This window comes from Coffea arabica, chromosome 6c (assembly GCF_036785885.1).
Source record: "Coffea arabica cultivar ET-39 chromosome 6c, Coffea Arabica ET-39 HiFi, whole genome shotgun sequence".
In the NCBI taxonomy this organism is placed as follows: Eukaryota; Viridiplantae; Streptophyta; class Magnoliopsida; order Gentianales; family Rubiaceae; genus Coffea; species Coffea arabica.
Genome location: NC_092320.1, coordinates 50,031,479 through 50,050,882, shown reverse-complemented (window position 1 = coordinate 50,050,882; position 19,404 = coordinate 50,031,479). Strand labels below are relative to the sequence as shown.

The window sequence follows — 19,404 nt, the reverse complement described above, 5'->3', positions numbered from 1 at the left end:
AAAATAAAAGAAAAAAAAACAGGAGTTAGTAAAAAGTAAAATAATTCGGATGCATGTCCTATTGGGGAGCCCTTTTTGTGCCAAGGGTAGGCCTAGCATGATGCCAGCCTTCGGGGTAAATCCCATTTTTCAAACCTGTAAGTGAATATAAAAACAGGAATTCTCATTAATCATGGATAAGCTTAATCCTTCTTTACAATTTCATTGATGGTTCGACTGACCATTCTTACAAAGTCTTCATGTCTAGCTAGTTTAGCGTGTTGGGACTCCCTAGAACTCCCGATACTAAGTTTCCGAATTTCATCTTGGATTTTGCCAAATGCACTCAATGCCTTTTCCAAGTTCTCGGTCTTTTTGGCCTCTTTCTTCAATTGTGAGCGGGCGTCTTCCAATGCTTGATCGGCTACCATGATCTGCAACTGACGATTCTCCAACTCTTTCCTCAACTTTTCATTCTACTCCTCAAGACTAAGGGAGACCAACGATGCCCTTTCTCTTCCTTGTTCCATTATTGATTTGATCCATTCGTTGTACTCTAAGACGACCTTAGGCTCTACTTTATTCACTTGGTCCAAATGCAGGTTGTCCAGACTACACAGATTCCCCCAAGCTTCCAGCACCATAGTCTGGCATTCGGTGACTGTATTGAGTTCGATGCTCCCCATCCTTTGTATGGTCGGCACTCGCTGCGGATACCCAAACTGTCTCATAACTCGTTGTGGCACATACACAATCAATCCACCGGTGCTTGCTAACGGGATAAAATCAAGTTGTGTTGTCCTGAAAGCTGGATCCCTTACCTTCGTCCAATCAAGAACCCATTGTATCTTATCCGAAGTCAAAGCATTGAATTCCTGAATAAACAAACTCGGAGACTCTATTCGATAGTATTTTCTAACCCTCTCTCGGTGCGACTCAACCCAATTTGCTGTTGGAAGGCACGATCCCAACGGATTCAGTGTTCTTTTTGACAGATGCTCCATCGCCCATATTTGAAGTACCAGGTTGGATGCATAGAAAAACCCTCTCTTCTTTCGGCACTCAGTAACAGCGGCGAAAATGTCAGCAATGATAACAGGTACTAAGGTAGGAGTTTTTCCTCTAATTCCCAAAAACACACTCTGAACCATGTTGACCGTTGAAAACATAACTTTCCCATGCTTTTTCGGAAACAGGAGTAGATTAATCAGAGTTATCCCAAAAGCTAGTACTCGTTTCTCTTCCCACTGTTCTCTACTAACGAAAAAGTCCTCGTGGTGATGATCATAGGATTCCTTTTCCCTGAATCGCTTGTATAAGAACTCCAGCGGGCATGATCTTACGTCCGGGTGTTGACTCATGCTAAACTGTTTTAACCCTAAGAACTTACAAAATTGTTCTCTGGTGCCATTCATTGGGTATACCATAGGGTGACCTTTCCCAGGCACTTGTAACAATCCTTCTATCTCCTCCAGGGTTAGTGTTAATTCGCACTCTCCAAATCGGAAAACAGAGCTGTCTGGATCCCAGAACTCGAGCAAAGCTTGGACAATGGCTACATTCGGAGTTATGTTCAAGAGACTAGGTAAATGTCCTATATACGGGAAAAGTCTGTTCACTTCATGTGCCATATTGTTCTTCCAATCTACTAGCTCACGAGGTATCTGATTGAACATTCTACACGGAGCCATCTGGGGAAGAAATTCACTTTAGTACCTTACCTCGGGATTTTACCCTTTAGGTAATGCAGAAATAGTAAACGTGTAAGTCCCATTGGATTAAATATCCGAGACATGTGGCGGCTTATTCCTAAACACGGGATTCCCTACGTGGCATTCCCTTTCTATGGTTTATGCGTGATGCCAGTTATTTAAAGCAGTGAAATATGCAACAAATATGGCCTAAAGGGCATAAATAATGCATCGGGGGGAAAGAGGTCTAAAAATGAAATGTAGTTATTGAAAATTAAGTGTAATGACTGAAATTTAAACATGTGAGTTATCTAATGTGGTAGGTCACTAAAAGAGTGCCAAAGTAGCCTCTTATTGCTAAGGCACATGAATGCAAGCCAAGAAAACACAAGAATAGTTAGTACAATTGATAGTACACGTAACATATTGGAAGTAATTAAGAAAGAAAAAGAAGTACAATAAAGCAAGTAAAAGGGGTGGAACCCCTTCCCTCGTGCCTAATGTGCTTTAAAAAAGGTGAGGCCGACTCTACCCTAGGCGAGTCTAATATGGATGCATGAGGCTGGGGCTCACTAATGCAACTAGACTCGATAAGTCTCGGCTCCCAAGCCTTCAGACCTAAAGGCGAAGGGTCATCACTCCCAGGGCCTTTGATCGGTGGCTCGAGTGATCCCTTAGGTAGCGCTATGGGCGCAGAGCACACCAGCCGCCTACCCAAGGCGATCGATCCTAATCCTACAAGGCGGTGTGGGAAACGCCCACGAAAATAAAATAAAATGGGGATAGCAACAAATAAACGTGCACGTATGAAGTGCTCCCTATTTTGAGGGAAAGGGGTTGAGAACCACGCGAGGCTCAAAAGGTGACACACACCCCCCCAGATGCAATGCAAGCGCGAGATAAACATACATCCAATCAATCATACATACGTGAGTGAGGGGGTAGTTGAATGCGTACGTGAGACAAAAGGTCCTAAAAATGGAAGATGCAACCCTAATATCCAAATGCAATGCATAATAAGGGTAGAAAATGGAAAAGAATGGCTAAATCAAAAGTTTGGACCCACTTAGGTAGTCCCCAGTGGAGTCGCCAACTGTCGCGCCCCATTTTTTGATAAATAAAAATAATGGTTTGAGAAAGATGTTTTTAATTCAATTGTGATTGGAAAATGATTTTTGTGAGTTGAAAAGACATGGGTCTCAATGGGACTTGGAAAGCGACGATTTGACCCAAAAAATAGTTTTAAAAAGGGTTTGAAAAGAAAAGTTTGGAGTCGCCACTTGGTAATGATTTAAGGTGTACCAAGTCACCTAAAAATGAGATTTAAAGCCAAGTAGTAATAAACCCTTTTTAAAACGACTCCTAGTCCACGTAAGCCAAAGAAAAAGGTTCGGGAGTCACGTTTGACAAAGGGGAAGGCAAGGATAGAATCCAAGGCACCCCTTTGACCTAGCCAAGGCTAGTTGCGCGACTTAACCTTACCTTTCCTAAACTCTCTACCCAGGGTATGTATTGCATGTTGGATTATGCCTATATGAATGCGAAAACGAAAAAATGCAATCCTAAATTCTACGATGTCTCTCGTGAGGTTTTTGGTCCCATTCACATGAATTGTGAAGGCCAATAAGAAGGACCTCATAGAAAATCGTGAATGATGCAAATGAGGACTCAAATAAGAGTGTAAGTGTGCAAAGTATAGAGAAGGGCATGTGTGCAATTTGAAAGTGTTTGTGTGCAAATGAATGAAAATATAAATGCTCGTGTGCAAGTGAACCAAAATAGTAAGTATATATAAGTAAAAAGATAGGTGCAATGTGTGAGGTGAAAAATAAAGAAGTGAATAGGTGTGTGAATATGGTATATGGATTAAAAAATTTAATGAGAAAATGAAAATGTATGAACTTAGAGGAATGCATCGAGTCGGGTATGGGGATGACCTCTAGTTTTATGATTTTAATTTTCCCTCGGATTAGAAGGTAAAACTAGCGTGCTAAGGCTATCGAGTAGCCACACTCGCTCGTTTTCCTTATCAGGAGGGGATTTTCACGCAAATGAACCCTAACTAGCATGAGATGCAAGTCCTAAAGTGAAGGGGAAGGGGTTTGAGGAACATACCAAATGATAAACTAAGGAAAAATGCGTGATATGTGGTGATCATGCACTTAATGAAAAAGGAAAAAAGAACCTATTGGGTCTAGCATTGGACTAGCCCATCCTATGAATTCCGACTAGCGTTGGACTAGTGGAAACGATAAAAGAAGCCACAACTAGCGTTGGACTAGTGTGGTGACGTACATTCATCCATTTCATTCATCCACACTATAAAAAGCGAGTAGACATGCGAATCACTTATAAACACGTAGCACATAACACTTAGCATGCTTGACTAGATGCAAAATCCTAATAAAGCATTTAACATATAACACATAGGCATGCAACCATTACATTTGCTAACTAAAACAAAAGGGAAAGGGAAAATGGACCAAATTACTTACTACGCCCTATCTATTACAAGCCAAGAGGTGTACACATACCCCATTAATAAAAATTAAAAGTAAATGAAATAACTGAAAGGAAATAAGGAGAGGCTAGGAAAGCAAGTAGACATGTAAATTTCAATTAGCACATTAGTCCACATAGGAAAGAAACAAAAAGGGGTAAAAGAGATTATACCTCCCCGTTGGTGATACTAAGGAAGTAAACAAACTCAACTTGGCTAGAGTCACCCAAGAAAAGACTAACTTAGGCTAAAATCACCAAAAAACAAAAGATTAATGCACCAATTTAGTGATAAGACATAAACTAAACAATTTGAATCCACCAAAACATCAAACTTTCCCTCAATTGCAACTCAATGAAGTCAAAACTACTTAAAGACCAAGGCAAAAGGCATGATCATCCAATCCCCAAGCATAACATCTACTAAAGACCCAAAAGCAAGCACTACTCAATCATTTGAACCTAATAAATCGTTTAAGCACTTCAAAGATTCCAAAAATAAAGAAAGAGCCAAACAATGATTGAAGTTGCAATGATTTTAGGACTTAATTACAAGATACTAAAACATGCTTGGGCTACTGCGGCACAAAGAGAAACTTAGAGGGATCAAATTGATTAAATGTTCCAATTACTTGGGCCATAGTGGCATAAGGATAGACTTGGGGGCCAAAGTGTAATATTCAGATTTTTCCCATGCATGCATACGAATTGCTACAAGGCCATGTTTCTGCAACAAAGTTTCAACCATTTCTTAAACTTTCTGCAACATTCCAGCCACATTTTGCTCTTTGATTTATTATCTCAAACAAACAAAAATTCGAAGTATCAAACCACTGATACCACACGGTCATTAAACATTCATCTCACTTTCCAACATAAAATCTTTATGTTCAAACATCAGAAAATCATGCAAAAGGTCACGCAAGCAGCAAATTTCTGGAAAAACAAACATACAAGAACTGGTTCGGCACTTGAACTGTCCAAGTTCCAGCCAAGTTTTCCAACATGATTCAAGTATTTAAGATTTAAATGTGCAAACTCAGCAACAAACTTCCACTTCCCCCCCCCCTCTTTCTACACAAGACTAACCAATAAATTAGAAGAAACCAAAGCCTAGTGCATAGTTACAGTGAAAGAAAACAGCACAGTAGCCACGGCAACCTTGCTCTGCTGCAAAATTTTTTGCTTTGCATCTTCATATTAGCATGGGTAAAATGCCGAGAATATCATACAAAAACTTCATCATTCATTCATCAAACTCACACACATCTGTAAAAATAAATCCTAAACATAGCAAAAGCATGGAAGCTTCCCCTAACTCCCTCAAACGAAATAATCTAAACCCAAAAATGAACAAGAATAACAGGCGTGCAGCAGAGAAAGTCAGAAGAAACATATGTTCATGCCATTTTTGCTTAATCGAGATATATTCCCATGGAACAATTCGAACCTTAACCCATTAACTGATTCAGTAACTTACCCAAGATAGAAAAAAAAACAGCAATTGATCATCTGGACATGAACATTGAACTCAGCCGAGACTTCATCTAAAGCAAACTGAAATTTTTCCCTTTTTAATGCAAACAGTCTACTTCTACAATGGATTGACCATGTTGCAGCAATTCATCCTTTTTAGTCTCACACATGATAACAAACTGCTTTGATAGCAAACATATCCATGAAGTCACAGTCAAACCATAAACAACACCAAGAACATTGAAACACTACAACTTCAGCAATTCAAAGGATCGAATTCTATCAAAAATGCTGCGACGAACCGAAAGCTACAAGCTTGTTAAAGTAAAATTTATTCCACACTTAAATGTCAACCCAGCGCACTCTGAGTTCAAATCGTGACATCAACAAACATGCTTTTCAACTCTCAACACAAAAACTGGGATTTAGACACATAAAGGAGTCAAAATACAGGAACATGCTAATCTGAAATTTCTTTCTTTCCGCCGCTTGTATCCTCATTTTTCAATTCTGTATTTATTGTCATGCCGCAAATCAAATCTTAATCAACAGAAATATGAGCCTTTTATACCTATTACTGCCAAAAGACCGATACAAACAGGCGACATGCACAATAGCAACGGACGAAGCATCGAAACTGTGCGATATTTCTTGTAGCCATGAATCTGAAACAAAAGAAATCTACCCGCCACCTCATAGATGATCTCAGTTTCTTTATTAACCCCCAGACAAACTTATCAGATCTCCTACCCCTTCCCTTAACTAGAGTCACACGGGAATGAATACATATCACTTCGATGTTTCATAAATGAAGCCGCTAAGAATCGAAAGAAAGTGTTACCTTTACCCTTTTCAAGGGCAGACGAGAGCTGGAGTGATGAAAGGGCGTCGCTTGACGTTGCTTGGTCCAAAGTCCCTTCTTTCTGGTCCTGCTACTTCTTCCGTCCTTCCTTTGCCGTTTTTCTCTTGACACCTTCAACCTTGCTCCCTCTCTTTTCAACCCTAACTGCCACTCCAAGTCCTCTCCTGGTTTCCTTCTCTTTTCTTTTTCCGCTCCCTCCCGTAACCTTTTCTTTCTCAGCCCCTTTTGTTCGTTCGTCACTTTCTCTCCTCTCTTCCTCTCTTTTTCGTAAAACCTAGAATCCTCCTCCTCTGCGGCTGTCTTTCTTTTCTATTTATATGGGAGCTTCGCCCTAAAATCTCAGCAATCTCTGCTATATTTGCAGTCAAGGGCTGCCCGAAGCCCTTCCTTGCAAGCTGCAAAAAAAAAACGCAGCTTGCTATCGCGTATTGCCCTTTTTTTTTTTTTTTTTTAGGTAATGTAACAAAATGATAATAAAAGCTCAGTAATAAAATATAACAATTTTACATCAAAATAAACAAACTAAAACAACAAAATTGCCATTTTCAATCTTTTCTTTCATTTTTCATTTTTCTTTTTTTTTTTAGTTTCAAGAAAACATTGAATTTAAAAGACTAAATCATATTTTTGAATGCTTTTCTTTTTCTTTTTTCCTTTTTCAAGAAATTCCATGATAAAAACTTAAAAATAAAAATAAAACTAGAAACTAAAAACTAAAAAGCGAATAAAACTAACACTATACAAATAAAAAACTAAAAATAAAAACTAAAAAATAAAAAATAAAAAAAATAAAAAAAAACATGAAATTACACCAAAAATTTGGTGTCTACACTCACGAGCGTTTTTGCTTACCCCGTAGATTTGTTTTCCTTAATAGGGATGGATGAAGTGGAACTTGATGGAACCCTCTTTTGATGTACTCTTGTATTAGGTTTCAAATGTATTTGGTTAGACTCTTGGCTGTTGTATATTTTGGAATTAAATGTATCTTTTGGAAATCGTGATGCAAGGATTGGATAACTTATGTATCGTGATCTTGTGGTGTAAGGTTGGAGAAGTTATAGAAGTTGTCCGCACTTCTTTACTTTGTCTTATTGTTTTGGATACTATCGTATTAAGCTTGAATGGAAATTATACCAAGTCCTAACGAGAGTTGGACAGGCGTCTCGCGGATATCCTTTGATTCACCTTAGGGAGAAGTGGGGACGTCACAAGAAATATTTCCTTTTCCTAAATCTGGTTCATGCCATTTCCCAAAATTTTAACAATACAACAACAACACTAGAAGGCAGTAAAAATAGGAGAAAATAAGCAATGAAATACGAATTTAAGGTGAAAAACAAAACTAAAAAAAAAAGAGAAAAAAGAAGAAAGAAACACCTCTAGAATATTGTAGTCACTCGTTTGAGCTTTGTGGTGAAATTCCTAAACCTCAATGGCCTGGCCACTAGTTCCCCCTTTTTGTTTGATTTGTGGAGTGTGTTGGAAAAAAAAGAGAAAAAGCCGAGAGGGAGAGTTCGTTTTTTCTTTTTGTGTCCGACTTCCCTTGTGTGTCCGTGAGCCGAGAGAGTGAATTGAGAGGGTAGTTTGTGTGTTTTTTGTCTTTTTGGCTTGTCTCCTCTGTGTCAGAGCCGAGAGAGTACATTTTTTGAGCCCCAAAGTGCCATTTTTTTTCTTGTCAGTCCTAAGACCAAGGAGGGAGCCAAGGGATGTGTATTGAGTTAGGTTGGGAGTGTGTGTGGGGTCTGTTGTGTGAAGTGAGCAAAATGGGGATATGGCCGAGAGAGTGAGGAAGATTTCCTTCTTTTGTTCTGTCCCTTTTTGTGTTAGGAGCGGCCGAGAGATTCTATTGGGAGAAAAAGTGAGGAGTTGGTTTTTTGTCAATCCAAGGTTCAGGATGGAGCCTAGAGATGTCAAAAGGGGTTTAGTTTCCTTCAAATCATGATTTTTTTTTATTTTTTTATTTTTAAGATAAACCTACAAAAATTAGCCAAAATATACTTAAAATGCAAGAAAATAAATGACTCATCAAATAGCAAATATTCAAGAAAACACAAAATTTGACAAAAATTTGGTGTCTACAGTTTGCCCTTCTTTGTCTAGAGTTTCAAATAAACTTAAGACAAAGACGTAGACACTAAATTGCTTACCTGTCTCTTCTAACTGCACCTGAGTTAAAATAAAAAGCCAACACTTGGCTATAAATATTGGGCAAAACTGATGCAATAATGTTGCAAAACACGTGACCGAACTCATGTAGAGTTGCCTACGTATCCCGCCAGAGGAATCAGGTCAAACGTAGTTCGAATACTAGTAAACAACAATAAAACATGTGCATTGACCATCTGTGATCTTTGTAAAGTAGAAGCAGTTTGAATTCTCAGAACTTCTAAACATGAAACACAAAATGAATGAGAAGGTGCAATCAAAACAGTCAAGAAAGGTAACTTGTCATAATTAGAAAAAGATGTGCCGAGAGATGCGGTTACGCTCCAAGAAGAGGGATAGAAGGGTGTGCGGTGGACGTTGAGACTCACCAATATGAAATTAAATTTGATTTTTTTTTATCTGTCAGGAAGGGGGTAGAAGAGTGCGCGGTGGACGCTGAGACTCACCAACAAGAAATTAAATTGTCAAGAAGAGGAGGTAAAAGAGTGCGCGGTAGACGTAGAGACTCATCAACAGGAAATTAAATTTTCAAGAAGATGAGGTAGAAGGGTGCATGGTGGACACTGAGACTCACCAACAGGAAATTAAATTGTCAAGAAGGGAGATAGAAGGGTGTGCGGTGGACGCTGAAACTCACCAACAGAAATTTAAATTGTCAAGAAGGGAGATAGAAGCGTGCACGGTGGACGCTGAGACTCACTAACAGGAAATTAAATTGTCAAGAAGGGGAGGTAGAAGGGTGCGCTATGAACGCTGAGACTTACCAACAGAAATTTAAATTTGATTGATTTTTTTTATCTGTCAAGAAGGGGGGTAAAGGAGTGCGTGGTGGATGCTGAAACTCACCAACAGGAAATTAAATTTGATTGTCAAACAAAGGGAGATAGAAGGGTGTGCGATGAACGCTGAGACTCACCAAAAGAAAATTAAATTTGATCCTTTCCTTTTTTTTTTTCTTCTTTTTTGTTTATCTAGATTGCTCAATAGGACTGAATCCAAACCCAGATGCCTGTCAAGAGAATGAAAATATGCTCGAAACCCAGATAATGTGTGGGTGTGACAGCCCCACCTCCCCCTAAGGCGAACCAAAAGATTCGGCGGACCGCCTACCCAACTCTCGCCGGAACTCAGTCGTTCACTTCAGTCCTCAATCGAAACCAGAACAAACCCACAAGAATAAACATAACAACGATTCAAAACTTAAAACAAAACTTATATACATTGTTATCTCAAAAGGAAGTACAAACGTCAAATATACAAAGATTCTCAATTCACCATACAACCAGCCCGTGCCAAGCACTAGGGCGAGAACCATTATAAAAAAAACCAAGAGCTATACCAAGCTAGTCTATACAGGGCTCTCGTCCTTGCTCGCCTTCCCCTGTTAAGGAAAACAAAACTAAAGAGACAAGCTAAAAACTCAGTGAGGTTCCGAACACATAGGCAAACAAGAAGTTCAATGCATTCCTTACATATAACCAATAGTTCAAGATACAAATACAATATAAAGCGATAAACACATTCATTAAAAGGATACGGGCTGACAGGGAGCCATATATTCGTTCGTTCATTCGTTCTCCTGTCATTCCCCTTATTCCTCCGATCATTTAAAAATGTATTTTTGTAAGTAAAACTCTCATTCGTTCGTTCATTTCATTCAACCCCTCCTAGACGTTGGCCAGGCTCCACCAGAATACAAGGTAATACTCGAGTATACCAAATTCACCCAGGGTCACCATATCGCCCGACTGAGTCCGCTTCTGGCTTGAGTCGATCGGTAACGAAAGGTAGGGCCCAATTCAGCCAAAAGGCTTACATCATGCACAACTAACGTCTCAATCATTAAATCATTAAAAATTTCACATTCATTTATGTCGAGTGCGATAAAGTACACATTCGCCTAGAAAACTCATTTTAAAAATCATTGAAAGCACTTAACACGTTATCACACAATAACACAAATCATGAAGTCAAGGAAAATATAACAAACAAGGAATACTCACCTATTTACGCAAAAATAATGCCCCAAATATCCTGTCGGATATTACCCTCAGTCACCGACAAAACCTAAGATTAAACAAGAGAAAATATTATAGTTCATCTAGCACAACAATTAGGTTAAATCGAAGAAAATCTGACTAATTACGAGTAAAACGTATAAAGATGGATTTAAAGTGAAAAGAGGACATTTGGATCCGTGGACGGGAATAACTGGGGTTTCATAAACCAACCGCAAAACCAAACTCAAAAGAATTATAAAATTCCAACGGAAAACATTTGACCGAGGACAAATCAAAATCCAAATAGATAGGTTAAGGAAATATTCTTTCTAAATCGTTTGTGTGGCTAAAAGTCAATATATATTCAAGTAGAGGTTATATAGCAAAAGTCTTGATGAAAATCATATGGAAGAGGAGGACACTTAAAACCTTACTTGAAAGTAGTTCACGTGTGGGCCAGGAAAACCCTAACTCCTACATCTTTATCTTGGTAAGGAGTAAGTAATATTTAGAGTTTCAAATGGGGGAGGTATCATGTTTTAAAATGGAAAAACGATCATGGTATTTGCCAAACGAAAGTATACAAGTTCAAATGGAAACTTAGCCCTCGAACACCTTTCGAGCGAATCGATGAAATTTTTAATGAAATGCGTTCAATTTGACACAAAACTCATTTCCAAAACCATTTTAACTCATTCTCATGACAAGAAAAGAAACGGACAGCATTTCCCCTCTAAATTCTTTATTTCACCTTGCAAACAAATACCCAATATCATAACAATTAACTATAATCACATATACGGTTAACAATCAATAAAATATATCAAATTAGGCCACAAAACCTTTTAATCAAGGCCAACTAGAAGCTTATAAGCCAACCATAGAATCCCCAAAATTAAACCCTAGAATCGGAAATCTACACCACAAGCGGAAATTTTCCTCAATCAACCGCAATTAACGTATAAAGGTATCATTTAACACCATTTTAACCCATTAATCCAAGTCCAATCCATGACTATCATATAAAATCATAAAAATACCCAATAAATCAGAAATTGAACCAACTTGACTTAAAACCATGAAATCATCCACAATATAGCACCTCTAGCCTTTACAAGCCACTAATTAACCAATATTAGCATCAAAAGAGAATTTCTTAACAACTTACCTTATGAGCTCAAGAAAGGTAGCAACTTAAGGCTTCCCCTCCAAAAACAACTCCACCAAAACCTCTAGTCCTCCTCAGTACACCTTTGTATGGAGTAGTTTGAAAATCTAACGGTTAAAACTCAAGATTGAAGTGAAAATTAAAACTAGAAAAAGAAGAGTTTTTCTTTCTTCTCTCAAGGCCATGGCTGAACAAGGGAGCAAATGAAGATATTTTGGCCCCAAAATAGTTTAAAAAGAGAAGGAAACAGGCGGTCAAAGTTGGTGGCCGCCTGTGCCACGTCACAATCCGGCCAGAATCTGGCCGGATACTGGTCAGAGAGGAAATCATTTTTTTTTCAAAAATCCACAATAATCCGGCCAGCAATCCGGCCAAGAACTGGCCAGATTTGGCCCTTCAGCCTTTTCACAAAAATTTTTTTCTTTTTTCCGAATTCGATTGCCGCGCTCAACCGTACTTCTAGCACATACACACATATACATATCTCACATACAAATACACATAACAACAAGGCCTTCCTTTGTTTAAAATGATTAGTTAGCAAATTTTTCACTTAAAATGGAAAATAAGAATAAACAATAGGCTACGAAAATATAAAAATTCTAGGGTTCTCACAATGGGATTAAACTTGAGCTCAAATAACTAGCGGAAGAATTGAAAACACAAGTTCTATGCTATCGAACTGAAAGATCAGAATGCATGTTGTTCAAAAGGTAATAAACCAAGACAAACATACTTGGTGAACTTACAACATTTCTTGATTTTTCGAAATTTAAAAGAAAGGGAATAATGATTTTTCTTTCTTAAAAAATGTACAGCAAAACTTGAGCTCAATCCATCTACCATTTGTCCCAGTGTGAATCATGCTCAACTAAACCAGTATTGTATCACGTAATTTTTGCTACAAAAAAAAAGAACAAAGGAAAAGAAACAACTATGATGAAAACACTGCTACCACCATGTGATCCCTTTGTCTTGAGAACCAAGTAAACATGAGTTTCAATATTGACAAATCGCTCCCTTAGGTTCAGTCAACAACCCCTTCAGAATCTTCGCAATTGTCCAATGTCAATTGACCATACTTTATTATATTATCATAGGACTTTCAATTCCATAATTCCTTTGGGATAAATTATAGGGGATTGTCTTTTGAATGAGACATAATAAATGAGAAATATAAATAATTGAAAAATGTGTTATTTGTCACGTAATAATGCTGATATGAAATAAATAACTGATACATAATAAATAAATAAAATAGTAAATAGAATAATAAAACAAAATTGTTGAACTTATAAACATGGGTCCAAGGATCAAAAGTTGGATAGATATTTAGAGGACGGCCTTTGATGAAGAAAAATACCCCATCTGACCCCTTCGACGTCATCCATTTTGGAATTCATTGTCGGCAAAAGAACAACAATATGAAAGAGACCCAAATCAACATAGTCACCAGCTTTCAGACCTCAGCATCTCGTTCTGCATTCATGATCCTCTTGTATTCTAAAACCCTACCTTAACGCCCTTTCGGGTTTTCACTAATACCCCCACCCTTTTCTTTTTCTTTTTTTTTCTCTTCTTTTTTTTCTCTTTTTTTTAGAAGGTGCCCTTTCAAGTTTTCACCTTAAAACATAGACAAGACCATTTTAACCCTAACTGTATCAATCCAGTCATATTTTGATAATGAGTAGCATCAGTGAGACAATTTTCTCTGACATGTTTCAGAAAAGTTATATTTACATCATTTGTTAGTTGATTAAGAAAACTTTTTTTTTCAAAAATACTGCAAAAGATGAAAGTCGGCCATTTTGGCTTTTGTGATTAGGATCGGAGAGAGTAGTAAAGGAAAGGTTGAGACTTGAAAAGCTTGACAGCGGGTCATATGATGGGTTTGCAATCATTTGAGATAGTATTCTTTCAAAAACTTGCTCCAATCTAGGGTTGGAAGAGATAAAATTTGCCCCAATTTAATTCTAATCGAACTTCTGGATTTTCTTTCTCCTTTCTTCTTCCTTTTTTCTTCTTTTTTTTCTTCTTTTTTTCTTTTCCTTTTTTTCATTTTCTCTTTTTTTTTAAACAAAATTGCCCCAATATAGGATTAGTGATCTTAAGGGACTACCAAGCGAAAAAGGAAGGTGGTTATGAAAAGTCAAAAGGAAAAACAAATAGGGATAGGATATTGAAATGCAAAAATGAGAGGAAGTAGGCCTTAAATCCGTCTCTTGTAGTATTTTTAAAGAAAATTTTTTTTTATAATCAAATGAAAAATTTTTTGCACATGTCTGCATTGATTGGTTGGGAAAAAACTTGACCGTCCATTTCCATAAGGATAAGCGTTCCTCCAGATAGTACTTTTTTAATAATGAATGGTCCTTGCCAAATGGGAGCAAACTTCTCTTTAGCCTCATCTTGCATTGGAAGAATCCGTTTCAAAACCTTATCTCCCACTTCAAATAAATGGGGCTTGACTTTTTTGTTATAAGTCCGGGCCATTCGTTGCTGATAACATTGTCCATGACAGACGGCATTCAATCTCTTTTCATCAATCAGAGACAACTGCTCCTGACGTTCTCTGAATCATTCAGTTTCTTCTATCTAAACTTCCATCAAAATGCGTAAGGAAGGAATTTCAACCTCTGCAGGCAATACTGCTTCTATTCCATACATAAGAGAGTAAGGAGTTGCTCCAGTAGAAATCCTGATAATAGTTCTGTATACCATCAATGCATAAGGCAGCTTCTCATACCAATCTCGGTGTGCTTCGGTCATCTTACGAATGATCTTTTTCAAATTCTTATTTACGGCTTCGACAGCTCTATTCATTTGAGGCCTGTAAATGGCAGAATTTCGATACTTAATCTTGAACTGTTCATATAATCCATCCACCATATCATTGTTGAGATTCTTGGCATTATCAGTGATCAATGTTTCCGGTACCCCAAAACGACAGATGATATTATTTTTCAAGAAATTCGATACCACTTTCTTAGTCACATGCTTAGGATGCGGCCTCAACCCACTTGGTGAAATATTCAATCGCCACTAAGATGAATCGATGCCCATTTGAAGTAGGAGGATCAATAGTTCTGATCATATCTATTTCCCAGATCGAACATGGCCATGGAGCAGTCATACTATGCAATTTTGTAGGAGGAGCATGTATAACATCACCATGCATTTGACACTTAACATACTTTTTAACAAAATCTACACAGTTATGCTTTATGGTAAGTCAAAAATATCATGTTCTCGTGATCTTCTTAGCCAATAGATGTCCATTCATATGTGACCCACAAACTCCACTATGCACTTCCTTCATCATATAATCAGCTTCCTCTTCATTGATGCATCTCAGAAAGCCCAAATCAGATGTTTTCTTGTATAACACTTCTCTATTTAAGAAGAATCTTGGGGACATTCTGCGTAAAAAACTTTTTGCAACGAAATTAGCATCAGGGGGCAGGATCCCGTTTTCATGAATACCTTAATGTCATTGTACCAGGGGCAAACATCAGAGATCCTTTCTGTAACTAGACAATGCGCTGGCCTATCTTGAAGTTGAATCTGTATAGGTTCAATCACTAGTTCATCTGGATGTTGGATCATCGAAAACAGAGTAGCTAAAGCATCAGCAAAGGTGTTACGAGTGCGGGAAATATGTCTAATTTTTAAATTCCTGAATTTATTGGCCAAGCTGAGCAAACTACAACGATACAGCATAATTTTTGAATCTCAAGTTACCCACTACTTAAGTATCTGGTGCACAAGTAGATCGGAATCACTGAATGCTATCAGATCCTTAATTTCCATGTCCAACGCCATTTTCAATCCAAAAATACAAACTTCATACTCGGCCATGTTGTTGGTACAAGAAAATCAAAATTTGGCAGTAGCAGGATAGTGTTTCCCTTCAGGCGACACTAAAACTGCTACAATTCCAACTCCAAAAGAATTTGACGTACCGTCAAAAAATAACCTCCATCCAGGATACTGCTCACTCATGTCCTCAACTGCTCCAACGAATAGAATTTCTTCATCAGGAAAGTAAGTATGCAATGGCTGGTAATCATTATCTCTTGGATTTTCTGCCAAATGATCTGCTATGGCTTGACCCTTGACTGCCTTTTGTGTTGTGAAGATAATGTCGAACTCGGAAAGGATCATTTGCCACTTAGCCATACATCCCGTGAGCATCGACTTTTCCAACAGGTATTTTAGAGGATCAGAACGAGAAATCAAGTGGTATAACCGAGCAAATAATGTCTCAACTTCTAAGCTGCCCATGCTAAAGCACAACAACTTCTCTCAAGGAAAGAATAGTTGGTCTCATATGCTGTAAATTTCTTATTCAGATAGTAGATGGTTTGTTCCTTTCTCTCAGACCCGTTATGCTATCCCAAAACGCAACCAACAGCCTCATCAAGAACAGACAAATACATAATTAGATGTCTCCCTGGCTGAGCTGGTACTAAGATCGGAGGATTTAACAAATAATTCTTAATCTTATCAAAAGCTTGCTGGCAATCTTCATTCCAATCCATCGGCGCATCCTTTTTCAATAATTTGAAAAAGGCTCACAGGTAGAGGTTAACTGTGCAATGAATCGACCAATGAAATTGATCTTTCTGAGAAAACTCTTCATATCATTTTGAGTTTTTGGAATTGGCATATCTAGAATTGCTTTTATTTTCGCAGGATCTATCTCGATACCCTTTTTCCTGACAACAAAATCCAATAACTTACTAGTCGGAGCTCCAAAAGTACATTTCACAGGGTTCAACTTCAAATTATACTTTTTCAATCTTTAAAACAGCTTCTTTAAATCAACCAAATAGTCCTCAACCTTTTTGGATTTAATTATAATATCATCCACATAAATCTCCATCTCTTTGTGAATCATGTCATGGAACAGGGCAGTCATGGTCCTATGATAAATAGTTCCAGCATTTTTCAATCCGAAAGACATCACTCAATAACAAAATGTTCCCCATAGGGTGATGAAAGAAGTTTTCTCTCGGTCTTCTTCTGCTATTAAGATTTAATGATACCCAGCAAAATAATTACCAAAAGATTCAATCTCGTATCCAGCAGTATTGTCCAAAAGAATATGAATATTTAGCAAAGAAAAATCGTCTTTCAGACTGGCCCTATTCAAATCTCTATAATCAACACATACTCGCACCTCCCCAGATTTTCTAGGCACTGGCACAGGATTTGATAGCCAGATAGGATAATGAGACACCATGATTATTTTGGCATTGAGCTGCTTCACAATTTGTTCCTTTATCTTGAGATTCATTTCTGGTTTGAATTTACGCGACTTATGCTTTACAGGTGAGAATTTTGGATCAGTTGGTAACCTGTGAACCACTATGTCCATAGAGATTCCTAGCATATCATCATATGTCCATGCAAATACATCTTGAAATAGTATTAAGAATTCAATCATTTCCTACTTCTGTTTCTTATTCAAATGAATGCTGACTTTAACTTCTTTAACCTCCGTCTTAGTGCCAATATTAATATTTCTGTTTCTTCTAAGTTGGATTTGGATTTCTCTTCATACTGTTTTAAATCCCTTGAAATGGACTCAAATTCTTCCTCAGTATCGCTCCCGTTTTGAATTTCAGATGCATTATTTCAAATTCATGAGGGATATCGAGATTGCGACCATCGAATTTCAAAATGGTGACATCCAAAGGGTCAGAGGGTTTTATTTGTGGCCATTTCAAAATAGAATAGAACATAAATAATAAAAAAATAGCAAATACTGGAGAAGTCTTTCGTTTCATTAAATTCAAAATGCATCGAGACTTCACAAAAGACAAATATACAAACATGATTGCTATTTAAAGACATATCTAGCTCCAAACCTTTATTTTCATTTCAACAATTTTCTTCAAGAAAACAAGCTATATTAACTGAAACGAGAATAAAGGTTCAAAAAATGAAAGCAATTTCTTTTAACAAAAGATCCAGACTACCATCCTATCTAGATATAATTTAGACAAAAGATAATCCCCTTAAATTTACCGAAATTTCCTTCGTGAGGGAAGATAATCAGCAGTCCAATTTTGAATAGCTCCTTCGATAATTAACAAAAATTCTGCATTCTCTGATGGCTCCTCCTCACAAGTGACCCCGACAAATAATTGAGACAGGTCCACTTCAATTTCCTCCATAGGATCCTTCGCTTCTGGCATAATCACCTCTGATGGACGAGGAAAAGTGTGATATAGCGGTGAGACATTTAAGGCAGTTTGTTTATCCTTCTTTTTAGCTTGTTTTCTAGCTTGCATTTCCTTTCTATCCTTAGCAGTTGGATGAAATTTCAGTCCAAATGTATCCTTCTGTATCGGGATCTCTATTGGCTCCAAAATTCCTTGCAATTCTCGCCCAAGACCTTTTCCTATTTCAAATCCGCTTCAAATCATCTCCCTAGCCATCATAATACTGGCCTCTAGCAAATCTGATTGAGTCAGCGACTTATCCCTGGATGTCCATCCCACAGAGACGATGTCAGCAACATGATGAGGTGAAGTTGGAGTTCTTTTTCTATCTTCACCTTTGAATTTTGCATCAACGATCATGGTACAGTCATCCTCAGCAAACACAGTAATGAGTTGATCATTCACAATAAACCTGCAGAGAAAATGGTACTGAATTGGAAGCATGTATCCAAGATCTTCCAAGCAAAATATTGTAAACACTAGAGAAGTCCGTGACTTGGCAAGTAACTTGGAATTGAGTAGGGCCTATCTCTAATACCAGATCTGTTTCACCCATAGATTCCCTTCTCGAACCATCGAACCCTCTAACCGCAGTTGTAGACGGGCGGAGTTTAATGTCAAGAAATCCAAGTTTAGTAAGAGTGTTCCATTGACAGATATTCAGCGCTGACCCATTATCTGCTAAGACCCTCGGCAACAACTTTTCATTGCAACCGACTGATATATATAAGACTCTGTTATGCCCAATACCTTTTGCAGTCAGATTGTCATCTGAGAAGGCAATATGATTGGCAGCAAGTACATTCCCCACAATGTTAGAAAATTTATCCACAGGGATATCTTTAGGGACTTGAGTTTCGTTCAGGATTTTGAGTAATATTTCTCTGTGTAGCTCGGAGGTCAAGAGAAGATTAGGAAAAGAGATCTGAGCGGGTATCCTATCCAACTACTCCACTATTTTGTACTTCCTTTCTCTTCAACATCTTTAGAAAATCTACAGCTTCCTTTTCAGACACAAGAGACTTGGACGTCAGGGATTTAACCTTGGCCCTGGATTGAACATCGATTTCGGGGTTTCCCACAATTTTTTCAGACCTAGTAATAGTAGATACCTCCTCCCTCAAGCAATCTTTATCTCCAATTAATAGACTAGACTTCTCGTAGTTCCATGGTACCTCTTGCAAGTTTTTGACATGCATTTGTTTCAAAAATTCGAGAATAGCAGGCTCTGATATATCCCATTCAAAAGATGGTAGATCCAGAATAAAAGGAGTTTTAGAATTATCAATCTCGGAAAGTCCTCCTTCTACTATAAATGGCTCCTCTTTTT

At 37.8% G+C, this 19,404-nt stretch overlaps 1 protein-coding gene across 1 annotated transcript; it reads right to left on the bottom strand.

Moving 5' to 3' along the window:
* Positions 1–455: 455 nt before the first annotated feature.
* On the bottom strand, positions 456–1,670 carry LOC140008778 (uncharacterized). Its single transcript, XM_072053650.1, has one exon. It carries the CDS (start codon positions 1,668–1,670, stop codon positions 456–458), a length of 1,215 nt encoding a protein of 404 aa, XP_071909751.1.
* Positions 1,671–19,404: the final 17,734 nt, after the last annotated feature.

Bases quoted from the DNA above. Each gene is read 5' to 3' on its own strand.
- LOC140008778 (XM_072053650.1), bottom strand. From the start codon at position 1,670: ATGGCTCCGTGTAGAATGTTCAATCAGATACCTCGTGAGCTAGTAGAT.